The sequence below is a fragment of the Mytilus trossulus genome, chromosome 2, assembly GCF_036588685.1.
Source record: "Mytilus trossulus isolate FHL-02 chromosome 2, PNRI_Mtr1.1.1.hap1, whole genome shotgun sequence".
Lineage (NCBI taxonomy): Eukaryota > Metazoa > Mollusca > Bivalvia > Mytilida > Mytilidae > Mytilus > Mytilus trossulus.
In genome coordinates, this window is record NC_086374.1 from 36,155,144 (window position 1) to 36,175,120 (window position 19,977).

Here is a 19,977-nt window from a genome sequence, read left to right on the forward strand (position 1 = left end):
TGGATAATCTTCGTAACCAAATCCAATAATCTCATCACAAAATTTGAGTTTACAAATTAGACTTATTATCGGTTTTGTACTTGCATTAGCAAAACGACGGTATCCCCATGTGGAGCAAGATCTGCTTACCCTTCATCCCCATTCATTGGTAGGGTTTGTGATTCTCAGTCTTTTGTTGTGTTTTTATACCATTTATTTTTTATTTTAGTGTTACTCTTTTTTTTATGGCGTTGTCATATTATTTTCGACTCATGAGTTTGAATGTCCATTTGGTATCTTTAGCTTCTCTTATGTTGTAATTCATTTAATGTACCTTGACAGTTGATTAAAAAAAATATGATCGCATAACTATGTAAATACCATGTGCTGCAATGGTATGCACAAACTAGATCCTTTTTCTTAGAAACTATTTTGATCCAAAAGATCATTCAAACACATGATTAAATACGATGAACAGAAACAACTCCAGAGGCCTTTATGCCATTTGTTCTTGATTGAAGTTTCTTTGATGAATACTTCATATATTCTTTTATAAGTTTATCCGTCATGGTCAGCATTGTCAATTCTATCAAATGTAAACATTTTGGTTAACAAACTGTTCATCTGTTTTGGAGTTATTGCCACTGAAATATTGATTTAAAAACATTTTTGCAAATCCTTGCCATTGTATAAAAAATAAGAGCTATGTTAAAACTGTAAATTGAAAGCAAATTATCAGTATGACAAGATGCATCCAGCCTGAAACTTGGAGGAATCCTTGCTTTACAGAGCCCTGTAATATATTTTTCCCAGTTCTAAACAGTTGTGGGTTGTTCCAGTGAAAACTATAGAAGCTAGGTTAATGTGTTTAAACACATTGAGATATAATCAAAATAGATGAAAAATAAAAATAAGAATTTTTGTGCAGTCTTTCTTGGTATAATAAAGGATACACAAAGAAAACAAACTGCAGTAGTTTGACCCAATGTGTTAATTTATTAAAGGTGATTGATCTATATTTATTTTCAGGGTTGTTAGGATACGACTTAATTACATATGAGCAAAGAACCTTATAATTACGATTCCTCTTATAAAGTCTTGTACAGACGGGATGTCATTGACACAGGAAGGATGGTTCCACTTAACGTTGTTGATCAAGTGATATAAAAGTTAATCAGAGAGATGACGTATTCGATCTGCAAAATTTGAAATGAATTTTCCGTTTTTGCTAAACGCGTTAAAAAGATGTACGAAAGATACCAGAGGGACGAACTCATAAATCTAAAATAAACTGACAACATGGCTTAAAATGAAAAAGACAAACAGACAAACAAAAGTACACATGACAAAACATAGAAAAATAAAGAATAAGCAATACGAACCCCTTAATATATTAAGATATTACGTCGATATTTAAGCATCATTACGTTCTATGGAACATTCTTTATCTCTACTTTATGCTGTCTTGCTTGGTAATCAAATTGTGACGTTATCATGATGTCATAGCAAAAGTCACAAAAACATTTTCCGTCATGACAATTTGTGAAATACTCTTGAACCGTCATATGCTGCTTGTATTTCATCCATTTTTATAAGCATGGTTGCTAAAAAGAATAATGGATGGTGCAGAGATAACAGATTGACGACCTTAAACCAACTTTGATAATGAAACATCTGAATAATTTCAAAACAACTTTTAGTAAGCGAGAACCATGCCGCTTACTTTACATTTCCGATAGTAAGTCTCATACCTGTAGGATCATGTTTTGTTTTAAAGTTTTGTTTCATGATGATATACTTTTGTATTTTTTATTTCTCAACTCTTCACCTTTAAATAACTTTTGAATTTTCAAATAATTTGGCCGCGAGCAATCTCATATATTGTCATATTGTGCAGAATCATTGGTACCGTTAATTTTGTTACCTTACTGTCTCAAAGTGAAAACGAAATTTTCGACTAAGAAATGCGGGAGCGCATTAAATCCAAATTGAGTGTACGTTAAACACTTAAAACGAAACAAAATCATCATTATACTCTTCGACCCTTGCGGTAATATGAGACCCTCTACGATAGAATATTTATCAAATTAAAAAAACTACGCATTTCAGTATTAGGCTGCTTGGTATTATTTCATTTGTCATTTGGATCTGCGCAAAGGAGAATTATCTGTTTTATATTTATTAAGAAGATATTATAAATTCCCTTTAAGTATTCGAAACTAATTCAAACTAGTACATCGATTTTGATATAAAAAAAAAATCAAGTATTTGATCAACGACAAATTTTGATTTTTATGAACTTATATTTCAACAGACAGTCGGGGTTTTCCATTTGAGTACTTCATTGTACATCCCTACAGGCGGATTAGTATTTGTACTTGTATGAAGTAGAACGAATATACATATACTGATCATTCTTAAGGACAAAAAGAAATAGCATCTTGCAAAGTTCTTAAATATATTGATGATGTCTTTTCACTTAATATCCCACTTTTTAGTGAATACTGGCATCTCATATATCACAGTAAAGAACGATATTTTTGAAACTTCGTATCTTGATCTTCTCCACGGTATTGACAGTGAGTGCCAATGTCCAGTTTATCAGCAGTAACATAAAACCTCTGTCCAAATGTACATTTCTCAACTATGTGGAAAAAAGTAAAAATACAAAAATACTGAAGTCCGAGGAAAATTCAAAAAGGAAAGTCCAAAATCAAAAGGCAAAATCAAAAGTCCAAACACATCATTGATTAATTTTATGATTGTGTCATATTGATTTTACTGAGTGTGGAAACATGGCTTGAGTTGCATGCTTAGAAGGGTGCACACGGTTTCGTATCTTTTGTGGTTCGTTTGGTTTTTGTTCTCTTGATTCGTATAATCTAATAGATTTATAAGATTTAAACTGTTGTTGCCTTTAATCTAGATAGTATATCTTATGAACATATATAATCAATGGGAATGTTAAATGTGATGCACTGTTAACCGTTTTGCTTTGTTAATTGTTTGATTATTATTTAAAAAAAAACCCGTTTTTTTAGCGTTCTCAATGAAAGTAAATGCAGAAAAGTGTTTCTGACGCATGCAATTTTGAACGCATTGACTTCATTTTTTATTCGATACATCTGCAGGTGGACTATTAGTCCCACATGGTATCAGTAGCTTGGTAATCAGTACTTAGGGACTAACATGATTCATAACACTATTTTCTAAATTTGTCAGTTTATGAATTGATAAATTATAAAGAAATTAAGCTTTCAAATCTCTCAGGCAAATTTGATATTAGCTGGATGTGGTTATATTCAGGTCCTTTTTGGTCATACTACTCTTCAACTTGATCAGTTCCTATACATCCTGGCATTCGGTTTTGAGGGTTTCTTATGAAGGTAAATACAGAAAAGCGCGCCAAAGCGCCTAAAATTTACAACGCGTTGTTTTCATCTTCACATCACTGGTTTGATACCTCTACTGGTGGACTATCAATCCCAAAAGATATCATCAGTTAAATTGTAAGTACTTCATATTTGGGTATAAATTGGTTAATTTTGGTCATATAGCTCTTCAATAGACTATTTTCAGTTATATTTTTTTCGACAGGTTACCTACGACATCCTGGTACTCGGTCAATCAAGAGCAAGACAAATCAAACATTGAATCGTTCTTTTGAGGGGGAATTTGACTTTTTTTCCGATGAGTTTGTCGTGTAAAGAAAATATGAAGAAGTATATTATCCCCAAGAATTGTACAGATTATAAAAGCTTGATGTTACTTCTTTACGTTGCTCTAACTTGACTTGATACCAGGAAGTCCTAGGTTAACTTCAAAAGTCAAAAGTTGGTAACATAAAAATATTATGTTGCTTCGGTTCTTATACAACCTCAGCCGTCGAATATTCGACTGAAAATAAAGGTATATCAAGATAAGCACTTTGGATGCATGAAATATATACGTATTGTTACCGTTTGTAAAATGATATCGCGTATGCAGTATACCAAATTTAAGTCTCCGGTAAAATAAATCACACGGAATATGAAATCAAATTAGACCTCAGTACTTATTTTTATCAAAATTTTGTCGAAGTAACAAGAGACAATACATCAGTTTTCTTTTGAACAATCGCTCATGAGGGTTTAATATCATACATATGCTCTTGTTATGGGCTTTGTAATTTATTCTTTTCCTCAATCTATAATAGTTTTGCTTGTCTTCGACGTTATCCGAAAATATAATTTTATTCATAAAATAAAATGAATTCATGGAAACATCTTTGAAACGAAATAAAAAATCAACAGATCCCGTATGAAATTCAAATTTGCAGGAAATTTTAGAATAAGATATTTTTATGTTTTTTTACAAGACTTCTTATATTTATCAAATCAGAGTGATTGTCAAAACTACTTTTTCATTGTAATACTTGTACAATGAATATTATATAATGTTTTAGTATTACAAGCAGTTTTAACAACAAAACCGTTACATAAGGATCGAACGTCAAAGGCAACTCTGAGCTCGTCTAAGGTTGATTTGTAAATTACAGTATTTGTTTTCATTTCTTTTCATGTAATGCCGACATAAATGGCCTTTAGAGTCTATATGCCATTTGAAAATCCTGGATCGTACATTTCGTGGAACATTATCTGGAGTTATGTCCGTTGATTGAGTGTTCGAAGAATTTTTGTTGGTGTCGTTTCCTGTACCTGTTGAACGAATTTCAAAGTTGTCATATATGCCCGACTGTGCCCGGTCCGAACATGAATTTTGTTCTTGAGATGCTAATCGAGCTGACCTATAATATCGAAGGTAGTGGTTATATGGTCTTCGCCTACATACTCTCTTTAAGATCTCAGATTGAACCTAAAATTAAGAGATTAGAAACAATAAAACTCACATATAAAGTTAAACTCTTTCCATGCTGAATGAATCCTAAATATTAGTAACTATATAAGAATTGAGCAACAAATTTATGCCCGCAACTTTCTTTTTGCTGACGTTCCAAACCCGGAGCCTGTAGTTAAATGGTTGTCGTTTGTTTTCTTGTCTGTAATATTGTTTTTTCGTCAATATTTGTCACACATAAGTTTTAGTTTGCTGTCTCAATTGATTTGTTTCATGTTTGCCTTTCAATAGCTTATTATACAGGATGGATTTTGATCATTGTTCAAGGCAGTGCGTTGGTCTTTTAGTTGCTAGCATTCACAGAATTTATGCACAGAGTCTGGTAGTTTTCTAATTGGCAATATACCATATTCACTTATTCTTACGCTGATGTATCGAATTCATTCTTTCGTTTAGTATGTTTTACAATTTTGTAACCTTCTGTTTTGGCCCTATTAACCCATTTAATTGTTGTTTTAAAAGCTTTATATATAATGATCATTTCATTAACAGAGCAACAGTTTGATTTTAACCGTGGGTACCAAATATTAGGATAGGGAGGACCAAACCTTTGTATATATATAAATTGAAATTACATCTATCAGGAAGGTCAACTATACGGCGTTCAGTTCAATAAATCACACACACAGTTGATACTTTATAATAATTTTATGCATTGATTTTATATGGATAAAAATAATCTGGTATACAATAAAAAATATGTGGTATGACGTCCAATATGACAACTGTCAAACAATGAACAAATGAATCATTTGTAGGTCATCGTATGCGCAAAACAAATTGTATAAAAGTCAGCTATAAAAGACCCCGACATGAGGAAATGAGTTAAAAATTAAAAGAACAAGCCAGCAGTCTGTCTTTTGACTAAACAATAAAAAAACGAACAACAATTATGACAGACAATAAACGACAACCATTAAAATATAGTATAGAAATAAAATAAAATAAAAGAGAATTTTAACTGGTTAAAACGAGAACAAGTTTTATTGTGAAAGAATGAGCATAAAAAACAATGCATATTATCGTTGAACTGCCTTTAGCGCTTCAAATCCAGGAATCAGTTGATTTGCTTTAGATTCTTATGAGGTTTATATAACGAATCTTATTCATGTTATTTTTTTTTTAGTTTTATACAGAAGACAAATTTGTTAAAAAAGCATGTAATATAAATGCTATTTTGCAACAAAGATACTTATACGGTAGCAAGCAATGAAGTCAACAACATAAAATAATAGACTTATACATTTGAATAATTTGTTTATTTAAATTACCTCTCCATTCATGAAGCAAAATAAAATTGCTACTACTAATCCCTAAAAAAGAAAGAAAATGTGTAGAAATAAATAAAAATCGGCATATCGAAAAACATCATATGGTAAAGTTGTTGTCGATCATCATATACTAAGTGATGAATGACACATAAATGTATATTTGAAAGCTTCAGATAACAAAACTTCTACTTTTTATTCACTTTATCCAGTAATATTGAAGGGGATAAAATCCACATCTAGAGATGTGTCTGTTTAATAAATTTTGTATTCCATGAAGGGTTTTGAAAGATATCCAGGATATTTGGTTCTCTCGTCAAACACAAAAGAACCCATCATTTGTTTGTTGAATGTCCTGTACCAAGTCATGGTTATGACAGTTGTTACCGAATAGTTTAATTCAATGTCTGTTTGCGTTTGTTTTTAGCTACATTTCAGAGTTTCTGTTGTTCCGTTCAAGTTGTTTGTCATTTAACAGTTCATGTGTTTCCCTCGGTTTTGCTTTCCCTAATCGAGTTATTAAATTGAGTTATTACTATTGAAAAGAGGTAAAATACTGCTGCTTATATTTTGCACAAACATAAGCCAAATTCAATTGGAACAAATTAAATAGAAAAAGAATACGAATAACAGAACAATCGGCATATCGAAAAACACCATAATGATTTTAATCTTAATACATTTAAAATAAATGTAGAAGTTATATAAAACTCTTTATGTTTTTAAGTTTTATCCGACATCAACTGTTGATTAATTAACAATGAAGATTTATTATACTTAATTTTCTGTCCATACCGTGTTCAAATAATTCCTTTTAATCTTTATCAAACGTTAAAATATGCATTGAAATATTTATAACTGTAATTAAATACATGAGTAGGACTGTTATCAAGTAAATTACCTGAAATGAGCTGAAAAACATTTCAAAATAAAGTTTGACTACTTCTGCCACAGCAGGAATATCATCAGGTACTCCTATAAATACTATATAATGTATCCCAAATAGTGGAATCAAAACTAATGTGGATTTCGCTAGACGCCTGAAGGTAAAACACAACAAACATTACAAGAATATAAATAATAACGATGGCAATGGCAATATGACACCGAAACACCAGTTGTTCAGTTATTTATGTCAGAACGACCAATCGTATCTGGTTTAAAGAAATTTATCCATACTTTTTAGTACAGTTTTAGTTAGCAGTTTTTTTCTCCAATAGTTCGTTTCTATGTATGTTGGCGTCTGTTTTTGTTGAATTTCAATGTTTCTGTTTTTCCTTTAATTTCCTTCTATAGTTGATGTGTTTCCCTCGGTGTTAGTTCGTGCCCGGATTTGTGGCTCTCAATTGATTTATGATTTTTGAACAGCGGTATGCTACTGTTGCCTTTGTTTTTGGAATGTCTTGAACATATGAATGATACTCGGTAAAGTTGCTGTCAATCACAAAACGTTGGAGTGTGAATGACATACATGTATATGTGAAAGCTTAATATGACAGAACTTTTTTAATACATACTATATCAAATATTACAAAAAATTATCAAATCTACCATGCTGTGTCTGATACCAATGCTATTTGGTTCTCTCGTCTAACGCAAAAAGATGTGCCGAGATCAGATAACTCAGGCAAATAAACGCAATTAAGGTATATCGCATGACACACGATAAAACAACACAAATTATGTACCTGTACTTGTTCTTTCTTGCTGACCTTGACAACGCCTTTCTCATCTTAGTATTCAAAGACCATAAAATATTGATGAAGAAGAAAAAGTTTACCTAAAATTAAATCAATGTTAAGTAGAATGTATTTAATAATAAGAACGTGCGACTGGACTGTTCATTTTTTGAATATACTTGTTTAGGTTTGTAACTTTTCCGACATAAACATATTTAACTTAAAATAGAAATTTTAAAAAGCGTTGGCAACAGTTATATTCCTAAATAGACATTCACTGATCAGAAATGAAAACGCACTGAAATAGATGTGAATTCTATGCATAGTTTTTTTCTCTATTGTTGATGTGTTTGACTTTCTTGCTTTTATTTTTTCTCTTAGATATCAGCTATTTAACTGTTTATATTTGTCGGTGTTCTACTACAATTCTTGCATTTTTTTCTTTAAACCAATTATAAAAATGACGAATAACACTTCATAACATTTAAAAATTTGAATAACTACCACAATACTTAAGACGACTGGTCCTCTCAAAATCCAAAAATAACCAGGTGTAGGATTGGTATTCCAACATCTGTAAATAGTAAATACATTTCAAGATTATGAATGTTTTTGCATGTTTTGCTAACTGCAAAAAAGAAAACTGAAATATTGGATTGCAGTTTTCTTTTTTTAAGAGAAAAAAGTGCATGTTCAGAGATACCACCGAGGAGGAGTAGCTAACATATAACACCACCAAGGAAAAGTGTGTATTCCCTCCCCATTTTTTATGAACTTACCCTTTAAGAATTTACCTTGAAGTTCAGTATTTTTGATTTGTGTCATAGACGTGTAGCTGAATATTTCAGCTCATAATTCTAACTCTATATGACTAATTAAATGTTGATTTAACAAGGCGAAAATTTTGTATTTTACATTCTAAAATGATGCTGGATTTGACATTTTAAAGTCGGACAATCAGAACTCTCAAGCTTAAAACCAAAATGAGACGATCGTGTATCAACCTTAGGAAACAGCATGAAATTAGTATCATAACCGGAAATGTTTGTATCCGAACACAGTAAAGGATCATTAATTACAGTATTATGGAACATAGCTGAACGTACATGTTACTTACAAAGTGTTTTCAAATTTTATTCTCAATCCAACCCATGGAAATACAGACAATGTTGGTAAGCCTGTAAAAATACATAAACAAAACAAAATATACATATATATATTTTTATACACTTCAACAGTCTATGAAACTTAATCACTGAAATGTTTTTTTCCATTCTATCTTAGTCGGAAAGGTTAGTTATATATATATATATTTGCACTATTCATTGTGTATGTTTTCCTTTCCTTTGCTGCAGTTAATATTAATATTTATATAAATACTTCTATTTAAGGGAATATCTTGTTAATTTAAAACTAAACACCGATTTGAAATGTTGCCAAGTGCATGAACTTTCAGCGTGTTTTATAAATATGATAAGCTGACCATGACAAGCATTAGTCTTATCATCCTAGTCTCTTTTAAAGCAATCATTTATGAAGACTTAAAAAAAATAAACATAACAATTGTCTAGACCAACATTGTTTCTTTTATTTGTTCATATGAATGCCCGTGCAACATCCTATATCAATAATATCCTATTAATGCCTTAGTATATCAGATTAGTACAATTAAGTTCATCAATAATATAATTCAATGACCGTTCTAGTCTCAATTATTGCTTATTTACCTATAATAACTTACAAATTACTGTGCGCTTTCTCAAATATATTGAATTCAACATATTCATGATTAAGTTTTCCGATTAGATATAAAGGACAAAAGTTAAGAATAACAATTTCGGAACATATTCACTCCACAAGTAGAACTAGTCTGGCTAATCAGCTAGAAAAGAAGAAAAGTCCTTTTTCTGAATAATAACATTTGAAAATGGTTAAAGTGATTGATTCAAGAAATAACCAAAACGATTTCTCAAAAATTAAGGGATGGGGGTACCATAAAATCTGTAACACGTTTGCATGTGTACCATCATTATCATTTTCAGATAGTTTTAACCGATAATCAATCCTCAATAACTAATGATACTAAATAGTATACTAAATTTATTTTATATATTGTGGGGTTCACGTTGCTAAGTCTGGGGTTTCTATGCAGTGTTTCGTGGAATCTTGTGTCTTTTCATCGTTCATGGTTTGTTTTTGCTGTGGTAAATTAAAATTGTCGCTTAACTATGTTTGGCCTTTCTGTATTTATATATTTCTCGAAAACAGCATATAATCTACCACATAAATCCAAAAAGTATGTAGATTAGGTCAATCAAGTGTATACATGTGATAAATTGTAGACAACTCTAATGTGTCTTAATGTTGTTAATATGGCTAAAATTATCACAATGAAAATAATAGCTGAATACGCTAACAACAATTATGTACTAATATCTGACATGCTTTCGGTGTTTAATGATTATGTTTTTTTATATTCATTTATTAATGTACCGTAATGAAATTTTACTAGAAGAATTTACTGAAAAACATTTAAAATTAAGCAACGAGAAACGTACTTTAATACATAATACATACATTTCCTTTCATCTCATTTGATAAATACGTAGTCACTAATGATGTATAACTGTTCATTTAATGGAGCATATCATTACGAAAAAATAAAAATAAAAATATTTTTAAAAATGTTTTGCTATATCAAAGTACTTGTTGGATTTTTTTTGCAATAATCGAAAAATATGATTATAAATAATTCTATTTCTTATATTGATTTAATGTGGAAATAACTTTTGTAAAATTAGACAATCAAATCATCATAAAACTGATTATGGTAGATCTTAATTAGAGAAGTCTTTACATCCTGGTATTTATGATGAGTTTATGTATATGATATTTAATTGTGTATTGTCTTTCTACATTAGAAAATGCCTTTTACAGTATCAAGTCAGAAATATGACAGTTTTTATTCATTCGTTCGATGTTTACATGCTGTTTGAGATTTTTAATTTTGCCATTTGCTTAGGAAATTTCCATAAGAATTACCCTAGGAGTTCATTATTTTACTTTTTTGTGTGAAGAAAGAAAAAAAAAAGAAATAAAATCATTTAAAGTAATTTGTGGCAATACACCACTCCTGTATTTGCACAAAATCCAATACCCAAACCATATGTTTAATACATACTCAATCTAATAGAGTTCCGGATGGTATTTTGTATTTTTATAATATTTGAATGCATTTAGAAGTCGTAGAACTGAATCTGATGATCGAAAAATTGATAAATGTAGCTTATATATTTTAAGTGATACAAGCAATAATAAAGAAATTCTTAGGCTATAAAGCACACAGACCACTACACCACATACAAACAGCAATTATGACACTTGAGTGTAAAGGCGAACGGTAAAAAGAAGAAAAATGAAATTGAACTATAAAATGTATTGCATTTACGCGAAAAGGGACGAAAAGCATTTTTTTGCTTTAGATTTGATTTCTCGTAAAGGTAAAGTTGTTTAAAAATCATATGTTATTTCTGCTAGTATTTCTTTTTCATTTATAAGAGTTCCACAAGATTTGTTTCTTTAGTAAGAATCAATTAGTCGCGATATCTATGGAGATAGAATGTTGCAAAATGATAAATGGTTTAATTGTTTACATTTATCATTTAATCTTAAGTTGTTTGAACAACAAAAACGAAAACGAATATTAAAAGAAACGATATACATTTTTAGATTCCTAGTTTTCCCCGTTAAGTAACAAGAAAAACGCATCTTCGTTAGCATTATATCAAATAATGAAAATACGTACCCCAACCTAGTAGTATATACCATCTAACGCATTTCCGTTCCGAAAATACTGAGACCATTATTAATATATACAGGTGTAGTCCCTCAACAAATATCCACATATAACTTGCAGACAGTATATAGTAAAACGTTGTAAAGAGGAGCTTACATTCCCAATGCTGCAATTAAAAACATAAATACTCAGATAAAAAAAATGTATCCGTTAAAACATGATCTATACCTAACCATATCAATCGTGGATATTTTGAGCTTTTGTAACACCCATCGTGTTGTTCATGCAAATACAATGCAATTAAACATTCGGTGACATTTCGTACACGGGCTCTTTGTTAATTTCGAACTGCGGTATACTACTGTTGCCTTTAATTACTACAAATGGTGTATATCGGAGGTCACAAAAATCATGAAAGCGACTATAAAACTCTATAAGGGATGACTTTAACTTTATAAATTGGAACTTTTGATTAAATAGCCTCCTTGAAAACAGTTACCCTCTACCATGAAAATTTTGTTGGGAAACGCAAACTTAAGATTGTTTTATGAACTTGGAAATATATAACCCATGTTCAGGAGTTGCTGGAATGTTGTTACACATAATGGAAAGTTCATTACTGGAATATAGAAATTATCCCTTCTCATAAAGTAAATTTCTCACCCGATGTTTATGTTCAATTTCAAATTTCTAGATGAAGGTCAATATATGAGATATACCTATCTGTATCTGTAGTATCTTTGATTTTAAGTTCCTGGGATATATATTGGCAGCATAATCACTAAACAGTGAACTATTTTGAGAAAGAATGTCATTTATATAGAGTGAATTGAAGTTCAACGATAACGCCAGCTTCAACTTTTTTTCTTCTTAAAAAGCTACTACATGTCAAAGAAAACATTATGTGACACACCATGAATGACTACGCTAGTCAATTTATATTGTTCTTCTGTAACAACAATTTTGATTTGAACTGACAATGTCTTTCGATAATTGTTTTAAGATGTCCACTTCAAATTCAGGACTGTTTAGACACTTAGGTAATGTTAAGAACAATCGGTTGGCTGTTTAGATAGCTTTATTGAACGTTGGCAAATTAAAACATGAATTGCATAGCAGAAAAGGATTGGCACCACGCAGTATGCCTACGCAATACTAAATTTACCTACGGAGACACAAACAACCCTTACTAAATCTCATATCAAGAAGAGTTTTCGTAATATATGAACTATAAATTTTACAGACATTTCTTATCTTTTAAATTATGTCATGCAAAAACTAAAGACAAAAGGATAAAACAATGTAACTCAAGCAAGTATACATGCACGATATATGGTTTACTGCTTTTTAAACTATATTTTGCATCAAAATGCACAGATCACTGACCATTTTTACGACATTCCTCAAATGGCACAATATACATTTATATAATTAATCAGAATCTATTATATAATGTGGTATTTTTTACACCATGCAATGTTTATGCATCTGAACTTTTCAAATTTATTGTAGTATCAATCAAGGAGTTTCTAGTATCTTTTGATAATATTTCCTTGATTGTATTTTTAATATTGAGAAAAAAAACTATAAACCTGTATCATAAATCATTGCAATAAATGAACACATGAATGAATTCTCAGAAATTTACTATATAATGATAAAACGTCGTTGTAAACAACGTTGAAACAAGTAGACCATTAATCGTTATACGATAAGTGGTAGATAACATGTATGGTTTATCAGTTGATTTCTGTTTCGTTAACAAAGGGGAATAAAATGCTTTCAATATACAAAATATCAATATGGACTCTACTTCTGAACAGGTTTTCCATGGTTTAAAAAAGCAGAACTTATTTCATTGGCAATTTCTTTCTGTTGTCTTACACGAATCTTAATAACCGTATTTCGATCATCAAACAAAAATACTTATAGTTGGTTTGATCAAAGGTTAAATACTAGGAAATCAAAACATTGTAATTGCAATGTCATGTATAACTTACGGATACTATTACAGATAGAACCGACTTTATATTTTATTTCAATAAGGTCAACATTTCAATGAAGTAAGATATTTTCTGACAATTATTTAGTTTTTGAACAGTTTAACGAAGTTACTTTTCTTTAGTCTTTTGTTTAAATGAGAGACCACATTTCGTTAACTGCTGTTCTTGTAATGGAACATGATTCTTCCTTCAAAATAAAATTTATGTTACATGTAAGTCTGCCTAGCTTTATTCACTGGAAAACTTACCGTGCCATTAGTTATAAATATCACAGTATCATAAGGCGTCTGTTCGACATCCCCTGGTAGACCTAGTCCCTGGACCAGTACATTGTCTCGTATGATTGTCACCAAAGAACGTAAAATGAATGATATGAACAAATTCACGTGAACCGTGTTTCTAGGACAATGTAGGCGCCTGCAATTAGACAATTTAAATTGATACAGAAAAACTTTTATTTTTGATAAAAAAGGCGAGTTCAAAACAGTTAATTGAAAATGTTTAAAACAATATGTATAACTTATAATTGCCGAGATATGAGAGAAAACAAACAGTGTGATAAACTTAAAAAACCCTGATGAAACAATATTTTTGCTGTCTTACTAAATCCATACCTAAATTTGATATGTTCTACGTTTCTTTGAAAATTAATTATACTTTTATGTGAATTACTACTCCATTGAATTAAAAGTTGGTTTCTCTGAATATCTATGTCCCCTTTCTTTTATTTCCATTCAAAAAATTATAAAAAACCTGGGAATATCAAGGTTTTAGCTTTATGAATCTATCACTAAAATATACTTTACGCATCAAATATGTAAAAGCGCAATAAGTACCGATTATCAGGTTATCTGCATGTTGATATCGTAAAATATCAGCTGCGAGACATAATATGAAGCTTTTTGTCGAGTGAGCGTAGCGAACGAGATCAAAAATATTTCATATTATGTCAAGCAGCTGATATTTTACAATATCAATATGCAGATAATCTGATAATCAATATATCGGGCTATATTTGCGTGTTTAAGAAGTGTTTTCTTTGTTTCACCAGCACACAAAAGATTACTTGATAAGTTCGGGTCAAAGTTATTAACGTCGGTTCAAACATTATGACGTCGCTGATATGTCAGGGTCAAAGTTATTAAGGCCGGGTCAACGTAATTGACGTCACAAAGACATAATACGGAATAATATTAAGAGCTGAACAGAGTGATATAGACAGTGGGACGACCGATAAGTTAAAGATATTTGACAATATGACCCGAATTTCAGTTGAAAATACATACTGTGGATTCACTTATTTTCGTGGGTACCAACTTTCGTGGTTTGAGGAAAACTTACATATTTGTGGATATTTAATTTCGTGGTTTTGGCAAAGTCTACACTCCTTCCTTTTGTAAACTTATAATTCGTTGAACATTTGAATTCGTGGTTCTCCTATACCAACGAAATCCACGAAAATTGGTATCCAACGAATATTAATGAATCCACAGTACACGTTTATTAAAATGCAAAACGGTTATTATATGATTATTTTTCATATAGAAAAAGTGTACATCAGTTTTGATGGACCATAAAGTTTAAGTTTCATACAAAGTTAAAATTTTATAACAAAAATTATCGTCGCCATTGGCGAGTTTTAGATAAAACTATATATATCTTGTCTTATGAAATTAAAAAAAAAAAAAACATATCATTTTGAGGAGGGTTATTTTTTTCACCTGACTTTCAGATGCATTCTGCGTATAAAGAACAAAAATCTGTTCATATGATACATTTTATATTTTAAATGAAGACGTTTCTTTAACAAAAAACGGATGCTATCATGACGAGGGAGGTTTTTAACAAAAATTTAAAAAAACAAAACCAAAAGCATCCCAACAAAAAAAACCAAAGATCATATTTATATAGTATACCCAACATTCTTCTGAAATCCCCACGATAACAAGACAATGGGACAAGCTATCTTGCATTCGAACGCAGTTTAACCTGAGCACGTTCAGATATTCAATATGGGTACTTGAATCTGGCAAACAACATATTCAACTGTAAAACATACCTAAAATATACCATAACAAACACGGCTAAACTCAATGACACCAGAGATATACCATAACCGATATTGTACATAATTTTGATGTTTTCTAAATGTTGCTGAAAAAAAGAAACAAAAACTGAATCATTATAACTAATAGCTAGATAAAAAATAAAATCTACCGTTAAAGTATTGTTTTGTCAGTTTAGGTTGGCTCAACATTAGGTTAAAATATGATGAGCATTTAATCCAAATATTTGCAAAAACTTGTGCAAAACATGGCTGCAGCTATTCAAGCTTTGGGTAGAAACAAGCTTGAGTGTTTTGAGTAATTCAATATTTTAAAGACAGAAAAGTTCTGATACATGTCTTTTTAATGGAATTTTATGTCAATAAAGGAGTGTTGACTACTGAGCTGGCGATAGAAAAATCAAGGAATTAAGTCTGAGGGAGTCGACAGAACTACATAGGGAGAGAGACCTGGTGCGTTGACTACGTGTTAAAATGTTCTCAATATATAGTAATAGTGCGCAAGGGGTATAAATTACAGATTAAACTTGTACAGAGAGTTGTCTCATTGACACTCATACAACATCTTGTTATATTTATACACGTATATTCTGGTATCTAAAGAATTTGGACATGTCGTCAGTGAATGAAAAGTGGCAAAAAAGACAAAAAGACGAACTAATATACTAAACACAACATACACATCTTGACACTGAGCAACGTACACAATACAAAACCAGGGGGTGATATCAGGTGCTACGTAAGATAGGCACATTTTGATTCACATGTTGTACCTGTTATGTTGCTATTGTAAGTACAATACCTGTGATAAGTCTAATTCAGTAGGTCACATTTTGGGGAGAGAGGACGGGATTGCGGTTTCAAGAATTGGGACATATTCGTTGTCACCTGTAAAACACATCTTCTATAACGGTCAACAATCTCGTGATGGTGTCCATAGAATTTATGAAGGAATGATACCACTTTACGACTTGGAACTCTAGGTTTAATAGTTTCCATCTGAGAAGTAACCCTCTTTCAGGAAAATAATGATAGGAAATTAAAGACCTGGAATATTTTATAAACTGGGAGATATATATATGTTCCAGACCGTATGAGTATTTGGACCGTATGCGTACTTTTTCAAAATACTCATACGGTCGGACCGTACGCCTACGGTCTGACTAATATTAAAAAAGATGGTCAGGTTTATTAGATACAAATGCGTGTAGCAGATCAACATAACTTAACTATCAAATTAGTATAAAAAGGTTCAATTGTAATTGAAACAAAAACTTTATATATTTTTTTTTAAATTCACGCTTATTAAATCTGTTTATCATTTGTATCTTGCATGTCGATCAGTAATACATTAATTGAATTATGATCACTGAAATTGAAGATATCGGAAGTAAATATCATGCGGGAGGTCAATTGTTTTGGAATATTTAGCAACTTAACCACAAAATGCAAATGCAAAGAAAAATGCATGAACTGCATACATGAAAATGTAAAAAATATTACGTTACTTGAATTGTGTCACCTTGGGCGACAGTACCAAAATAGGATTCCGATTTACAATTAAACAAATACTTAATTTTAATTGTTCATTTGTTCATTTTATCTAATTGCAATAAATTATCAATAACAATTTGTAAAACTAAAAATCACTAGTAAAATAAAGATTGTGTTAAATGCTTGTTTCAATTTAATTAATTACCCATATGATAAAATAACATGTATGGTCAGCTCGTATCGGACCGTACGCGTATACTCATACGGTTCGACCGTACGCGTATACGAATACGGTCCGAACCGTACGCGTACGGTCCAAATACTCATATGGTTTTGAACATATACACCTTCTGTAAGATGGCTTGAATGTTAAAACATAGATATGGAAAGTTCACAATTGGGGTAGAATATGAAACGTAAACAAGCAGGTGCATCAATTGAAATCGAATGAACATCTTGGTCAAAAGATATATTGTTTAAAATCTAATTAAAAGATTAGATGTAACTGCTATAGTAAACAGAAATCAAATATTAAGTTGTGAGCGTTCATGAATAATACAAATAAAAAAAGCGCTGCTGACGTATACAACTTTCATAAAAGATTTCTTGTATTTCGTTCTGGTAATCTTTTTTCAAAAATTTGTTAAAACGGCTACCATTGAATCCTTCCAGAAACTGAGAAAAAAATGATACATTTACAGAGAAAGACCGATCTTGCACATTGCATTTTGATCTATTTGAATGTTAACCGATTTTGAATTTGACACATAAAAAGGCAAGTTGTTGAGCTGAAATATTGTCTAGACGATCGTATAACCTTTGCTCGTTTATTCGTATCATGTATCTTTATTAACATCGGGTTTAATTTGTAAACCGGCTTTGTTTTTGCTTAAGGTAGCAATAAACAGATTGGAAAAATATTAAAATTTGCCCTTATAAATTTTATCATCCCCTTTTCATTGATTTCTTGCAATATCAAGCTTACTGTTTGTGTCATATATGGTCATATGTATGTAATCAGAATCGTCCATAGATTTTATATTTTATTTATAAAATGGTAAAATATAAATTCTTTTTGGTGTATCCATGGCAACAGTCTGCATTTATTTGTTATAAAATATTGCAAAAAGTGGGGAAAAGATGTCGCATATTTCCCCCAAATTTGGGTAAAAGTAGAATTTCAATCACTTGAAGTAATACCTTTTCTGAAACTGTGTACATATATCATTCAGAAAATCCAAAGAAAATCATATGTCTTGCATCTCATTTTTTGTAAACTTGTGTCCAAAACTTCGTGTAGAAAAATGTGTTTGTAAACATTACATTAATTTCTGGACCGACGGCCGGTCAAGCTATGAAAATACGGATTGTCAAACAGAAAATAGCCCAAAAAGCATGTAAAAAATAATCTTAATGCTCTTATAAACCATCTTGGAAGGCTAAATTAACATTCAGCTGTCTAAAATGAATTTTATTACACAATAACTTTCCTATTTGAAAAATCCACCAGGGCCAAAAATGCGAAACTTAACTCCTGACTATGTATTGCTACCTAATCATTATATTATTATTGAACAGCGGTTTACTACTTTATTCATAGCAATATTGTTGCACAAATAACAAGACAATCAACTCAAGTTGAAATTATAGCATGAAAAGAGGTTTTCCGTTGTTTGTTTTTTTTGGTTTATAAAAAGTTTATTCTTCTCCCTTGTTCAACAACAAATTTGCTTAGCAACATATGGAGTATAGCAAATGTGTAGTCATACCTTTTTATCATTTTGACGAAACCAATTAAAAAATAAAATAGACAACATTGTGTATATGTTTGTTGTTCTAGTTTTTTGGGGTGTCTATTCAAGAGATTAAAGCCGCATAATCATTTAATATTTGTGTAGGAAATTTCTGATATTATGTAGTCAATCGGTAATAAGTTATATGTGTAAGGAGTTCTCGACACTGACGGCAAGGTCATAATCGATTGAAAGTGATGTCAAAATGTCTTGAGTTTCATCAACATTTACTTTTATACTTCTTATTATTCCGTATCATTAACTATCTTCCCTTCGGTCAGCTGAGGATGCTGGTTTAATTAAGAAAAGTTCATTGAGTTGATACAAAAATAAACGAAAACAGATGACTTTTAAATTCAAATCTAACTCAATCTTATTGTAATTATGAATATTAGAAATTACCTGTACTAATGTTGGAACCATCGTCGGTTGATTTTGCTGCCTTTGATTATAGCAAGATGTATAATTTGTCCATGTCTTATTCAAACCATTGTGGATGAACCATCTTCCGTCTGACATACAATGTTTCGAAGCATTATCTGAAGGAAAATTTCTCATCAATTATTTATGCATCTTGATACCACAACTGAAACAAAAGGACATACTTTAATTTTACAGCCAAAGTTGTCGAAAGTATTAGAATCATATTCAAAACAGTGTGGTCCTGGCCATTGATTGACGACCTAAATTATCCCATTGACTGGGACAGATTAGGTGAACGTTTGACGGTAACAATCACTGCTCACTATGTACTTGTTAAAGACACTGAATCTGTGGGGCCACCAAAGGTTCTCAACACCTAAATAAAGCAATTTGAAAAACGAATCCGGAATAATACGATGTGTTGATTTATATCAATAATATAAATCAAAACATAAAGTTATTCCTGAATAATTTTTCGTATTATTTTATTATTAAAGGCGTTAAGAACCTTTGGTGACCCCACAGTTTGAATTCTATAATAAGTAAGAAGTGAGCAATGGTCGTTACAGACAAACGTTCAC

At 30.9% G+C, this 19,977-nt stretch overlaps 1 protein-coding gene across 2 annotated transcripts in view; it reads right to left on the bottom strand.

The window, feature by feature from the left end:
- Positions 1-4,418: 4,418 nt before the first annotated feature.
- Positions 4,419-19,977, bottom strand: part of LOC134705084 (secretin receptor-like) — a 57,240-nt gene continuing 41,681 nt past the window's right edge. For both annotated transcript variants that reach the window (XM_063563851.1, XM_063563850.1), the window contains exons 4-13: positions 19,376-19,512; positions 15,681-15,775; positions 13,870-14,038; positions 11,628-11,784; positions 8,940-9,000; positions 8,327-8,396; positions 7,832-7,923; positions 7,045-7,183; positions 6,147-6,188; positions 4,419-4,833 (exon numbers count right to left, since the gene is read on the bottom strand). In XM_063563851.1, the coding sequence (XP_063419921.1) occupies positions 4,471-4,833; positions 6,147-6,188; positions 7,045-7,183; positions 7,832-7,923; positions 8,327-8,396; positions 8,940-9,000; positions 11,628-11,784; positions 13,870-14,038; positions 15,681-15,775; positions 19,376-19,512 (1,325 nt within the window). In that variant the 3' untranslated portion in view covers positions 4,419-4,470. The remainder of the gene's footprint in view (positions 4,834-6,146; positions 6,189-7,044; positions 7,184-7,831; positions 7,924-8,326; positions 8,397-8,939; positions 9,001-11,627; positions 11,785-13,869; positions 14,039-15,680; positions 15,776-19,375; positions 19,513-19,977) is intronic.